This window comes from Nematolebias whitei, chromosome 13 (genome assembly GCF_014905685.2).
Source record: "Nematolebias whitei isolate Nwh7 chromosome 13, NemWhi1, whole genome shotgun sequence".
NCBI classification, from domain to species: domain Eukaryota; kingdom Metazoa; phylum Chordata; class Actinopteri; order Cyprinodontiformes; family Rivulidae; genus Nematolebias; species Nematolebias whitei.
This window is the reverse complement of record NC_056510.1, coordinates 2,861,559-2,866,829: the sequence shown is the minus strand read 5'-3', so window position 1 is coordinate 2,866,829 and position 5,271 is coordinate 2,861,559. Positions and strand designations below refer to the sequence as shown.

At 43.4% G+C, this 5,271-nt stretch overlaps 1 protein-coding gene and 1 long non-coding RNA gene across 2 annotated transcripts in view; both read right to left on the bottom strand.

Annotated features, from left to right (window-relative positions):
• Positions 1-544, bottom strand: part of LOC119419760 (serine/threonine-protein phosphatase 6 regulatory ankyrin repeat subunit B) — a 6,021-nt gene extending 5,477 nt beyond the window's left edge. The window contains exon 1 of the mRNA XM_037687142.1: positions 506-544. Coding sequence (XP_037543070.1) covers positions 506-544 — 39 coding nt within the window. The remainder of the gene's footprint in view (positions 1-505) is intronic.
• Positions 545-569: 25 nt separating this feature from the next.
• LOC119418931 lies at positions 570-4,865 on the bottom strand. Its single transcript, XR_005187232.1, has 3 exons — positions 4,799-4,865; positions 692-779; positions 570-623 (listed from the first exon to the last, which is right to left on the bottom strand). It is a non-coding gene; the product is annotated as an uncharacterized LOC119418931 (long non-coding RNA).
• Between the last annotated feature and the right edge of the window lie 406 nt (positions 4,866-5,271).

Here is a 5,271-nt window from a genome sequence, read left to right as displayed (position 1 = left end):
GACAACAAGGACACATAAGGAGACAACAAGGACACATAAGGAGACAAAAAGGACACATAAGGAGACAAAAAGGACACATAAGGAGACAACAAGGACAAATAAGGAGACAACAAGGACACATAAGGAGACAACAAGGACACATAAGGAGACAACAAGGACTATAAGAAGACAACAAGGACACATAAGGAGACAACAAGGACACATAAGGAAAGGAAAAAGTTAGTGTCTATAAAAAGTTCCTTCCTGGATGTTTATATTTTGAATCATGATATAAATTACATGTTTTTGTTACAAAAATAAATAAAACAAAATAAGTGACTGTTAGGGGTGAAGTGTCTCCAAGCTCCCGACATCTCCAGAAGTTCTGTCAGATCATCACCAGGACATGAAAGAATATGGAACGTGTGCAGATCTACCAGGAGCGTGCGCTGTGACGTCGTTACAGAAACCACACGCGTACAGGAAATGAAGCTCCAACCGAGAAACGGCAGGACCGAACACTCACCCCGAGGTGCAGCGCCGTGAGGCCGTGGCTGTCGGCCATGTTGACGCTGGCCTCCCTCTCCAGCAGCAGCGACACGGCGTCCACGTGACCTCCTGCCACCGCCAGCATCAGAGGAGTTCTGCAGAGGAGGACACACGGTCAGCACGTGGACACAAAGACCAGAGGGCGTGCACAGACACAACTCACTGTCCCTGAGAGTCGGCAGCATCGATGAGGAGCGAGCTGTCCGATCCGTCCAGCAGGAGGCGCACGCACGTCGTATGACCGTTCATCACTTTGAGGAGAAACAGAGGGGTGAAGAGTTCTGTCACTGCAGCAGAAAATAAATCCACAACATCTGTAACCACTGCATCAGTGCGCAGGACGTATCTACGTCTCAAGGTCTTGGTTGAGGACTGTGGAACATCTTGAACAGGTTTGAGAAGATCTGAACTAGAGTCGATGTGTTTGTTGGGTGTACTGCGGCGGAGTTTATGTCCTCTGAAGACAAACTGAAGTGTAGACAAGTGAGACCCGATGAAGACACAATGGACACCGTGAAGATGAAACTAAAACCAGAACTCCTGATGAGACGCTCATCCGTTCTGTTCAGGGTCACAGGAAGCTGGTGCCTGGAGGTGCACGTACATTTATCGGTCCCTTCACACTGAAACAACAGACATGAAGTGAAAGCTACAAGATCATCTCCAGCAGCTTCATGTTCCTCTCACATCATCCGCTCGTCAGCTACACAGCAATACAGCAGAGGTTTGTGACCTTGGAGCTGGGCGATGAAAAGTGCACGTGATACTCGAACGAGTGTTGATGCACGTGTCCCAAGTTTCATTAAAGGATCTTGAACGGATCAGAAGATACGGGCGAGACAAGAGAAGGTTTACGGACATACACAGAACATACCATGACACGTCCGCCTTTGACCGGCGTACGAAAGGTGTAAAGTTCACGGGACTGCGGACAACGTTCCAGAATTTGGGCGCAAGAGGAAATGCCACCCCAGGTTGATCAGACGAATGGTCAAGATGGAAGAAAAGGAGCAAAAAGAAACATCTAGAGCTCTTCAAGTGGAACTTTAAGGTCACTTTCTGACTCGTGACGGGCTCCATGGAAGAAGGTCCGGGAGTCTGACAGGTCAACACCAAACATCCAGGCAGGAGTTCACCTCAACCCAAGTGACCCGTTTCTATCCCATCAGGTCATTTACTGGTGTCTTTATGTCCAGCAGTCAACGGATGAGGGGCGGGGGGCACTGGTCACCAGTCCACCTGTTCAATGTACTGACTCAAGACAACCAGCAGAGGGAGCTGTAGGCGATTAAACTGGACTTTTAGAGGTGGTGAAGAAAACAAACTAGTTCCAACCCTAATAATTTCACAAGAAGAAGAAGAAGGAGAAGAAGAAGAAGACACTGTGATAAGGTAACGTGCCAAAATGGACATGAGAACTTGACATAACAACGAGCAAAGGGAAAAACCAGAACGATTCGAGAAGGGGGTCTCTGCAGACCAAAAGTGGGCGTTTCTGGCGAATAGCCGTTTATGGGCGGCGAACACTGATTGGCTAACAGTATTTAATAGGCGTTTGTCGGCGGCGAACACTGATTGGCTGTGAGTAACCCTTAAAGTCACGAGGATTATTGATGAGGTAACGTTTCTTTGCGATGTTTGACAAAGAAATATGATTTATTGTACTTATAAAGTATGTTATGTTTTCACTTATGCATTTTATTGAAGTACGTTTATTGTAGGTCACGATAGTTTCGACCGTTCTCTCGTTGTTGTCGTAACGCACTGAGGTAAAGTGAGCCTCCACAGCAGCTCTCACTGTGCACGTTTACAACAACTGGGTGTTGCTTTTCAAAATAAAAGCTGAAAATAAAAGTTCTTAATACTTGAAAAATAAATATTTAAAAGCTGAGTATAACTGAAAAATATGAAAAACAAATAAATAAAAGTTGTTATTAGCTGAAAAATAAATAAATAAAAGCTGTTAATTATATCTATGTCTTTCTGCCATGTCAGGAACCACTCACTTCAGACTGACTCTAGAAGACCCCAAGATGTTGCCCAACAATGTTGACCAACATCTGATGTTGACTTTCAAAATAAATCACCTCCAAAGTTTAACATAGTTCATAGTAATAGTCAAAAGTTGCTGACCTTGTTGCAACATGAGTTAACACAAACATGAGTGTAAATTGTCAATGATTCAATAATGAGTAATAACTTATTCAATAATAAGTCTGTAATTTGTCAATAATAGTCAATAATTCATTCAAGAATAGATTATGGGTGTTTGGTATGGCTCAGTGGCTAAAATGGGTTGGATGTTAGAGAAATTACTTAATTTTCAATTACCTGAATGCACAAATTCCTTCATTTATAGTTAAACTTTAGGAAATCAACTTTTTTTTTCCTTGTGAAAAAAATATCAAAATTAACTTTAAAATCCAATCCAGGATTAAGTAACAACTAGCAACACCCTAACTGTACTATGTTCTGTGTTTCCAACAGATGCTACGATGACTTCTAAAAATGGATGTCCCAATAAACACAATAAAAAAATTCAATGATGCATCAAATGTTGTCTGAGTATGTTTGAAGGTAATAAAAAAATGTGAAATCTGGAAAACAAAGAGAATTCCTGAATCTGTCTTGTGTGCTTTGATGTGTACATAAGTTTATTGGAGGTCCTGAAACAACTTTTCTGAGAACACAAAGATTTTTATTTTACCTTTGGCCAAGATGTCAGTTTGAAATCAGGCTGCTTACTGCAAAACCAAGAGTTTTTTAAGACGGTCTTCATTTGTATCGTTTTGTCCACTATAAGCTAAATGTAATTTCTAAAATATGGATAAATCTGATCTCATCATGCAGCATGAGCAACTGGGTACAGGTGTGAGGACCAAAAGTCTGGTTATGTACTGACTCCTAAATGTGCTTGTTTTCTACTGAAACATGGAGTAGGGTTGACCTTTAAAATGTGAGACAGCTGAGGAAGTTAACCAGTAAACAGAAATACCTGCTCCAGGTGCAGAAATCTTACAGAAACTGACATCACTCATCTGCAGTGACTGCAGGTTGAACAAGACAATGTGAAGTTAAAGGAAACCTCCTTTGTCCCAAGGCCAGTTTAAGTATCGTTAATATTTTTCTTTCTTTATGAATCGATTGTAACTTTGTTCACATTTTTCAACAACCAAAATGGAATTTGTTTTTTAATGTTATGGCTAGGTATTAAAAAAAACCCTAACATTTAGCTCCCCCGTTACCCAGTTATGTTGCTCTTATTTTGAAATGTAACCGGAAGTTCTGTGTTAAGAGAGGCGAGAAAAGAAGATGTGGAGACGCCGCGGCAGTATACTGGAGCGATGTCGAACCGAGACGCCGCTAATGTCGAACCGGTTAACACCATAGACATAATATGCCTGTGGTTAACACAATCTGCCAATAACACCTTGTTTTTAGACATAATATGCCTGTGGTTAACACAATCTGCCAATAACACCTTGTTTTTAGACATAATATGTCTGTGGTTACGGCATTTCATTGTTCAGCCTTTTTTTCTATCGTCCAATCAGATGTGGCCGGCCAGACACGCCTATTTTTCTATCGTCCAATCAAATATGGCCGGCCAGACACGCCCATTTTTCTATCGTCCAATCAGGGGCAGCCGGCCAGACACGCCTATTTTCATATAGTCCAATCAGATATGACCGCCCAGATACGCCTTCAGAATTTGGCTGCAGAGATACCTACTTGAACGATTCCTTACTTGAGTCTGAAAAGATGAACCTGTTCGATGCGTTTTAACAACAGTTATTATTATTAATCTGATTATTCAGTTCAAAGATTTTGAAGATGGAGTTTCCACAGAGTTTTTATTTTTATTTGCATGTCGGGTTTGTTAGACAAAAGAGTGGAAATATTAAAAATATTCAGTATGTTTTTTAAACATGTTCACCTCTCTTCAGGAGAAGTTCCAGTTTCTGGTGTTCACGTGTTTCAGACTCGAGGATTAAAGTTTCTACGATTTGTGCAAAACTTGAGCTCAGTTTCTCTGGTGGCGTCAGCGTTTATTTGTTTTGCATTAATAAACAACATATGGTTGTCCACCACAGAGTCCACGCTTGGACACCATCAGTTTCAGAACCAACACGCAGGTCTTTACGCTGGAGAGAAAACCAAAGGATCTAAAGAAAACCGTGCACGTGTAGAACGTACACGGAGAGGCCACAGCAAGGTCTCAACCTGTAGCCGTACCGACTCCTTAAATCCAGGACGCCTCTGGACCTACCTGCCACGTGCACAGGTGTGCGTCCGTACTGCACATCTGTGGAGCGCGGTGACGCCCCCTGGCTGAGAAGAGTGTGGACGCAGTCAGGATGACCCCGCAGGGCTGCCAGGGCCAGAGGGGTCCGCCCTGCTTCGTCCCCCTGGTCCACCTCCCTGTGACCCTGCAGCAGGACTTCCAGAGCCTGGGCGTGGCCGTGGTACGCCTGAGGGCACAGAACCAACGTGCACGAAACATAACACGTCACAACAGAACCAACGAGCATGAAACATAACAAACAAGTCACAATCCATGTGGTGTCCGGGGGTTTGAACTCACGGCGAGGTGCAGCGGGCTCCTGGTTCTGGAAGACTCAGAATCTTCATCCTGACCATCGTCTCTGCTCAGAAGCTGCAACAAATCCAACATGAGACCCGTTTAGAGTCCACGACCCGCTTATAGAGTCCACGACCCGCTTATAGAGTCCACGACCCGCT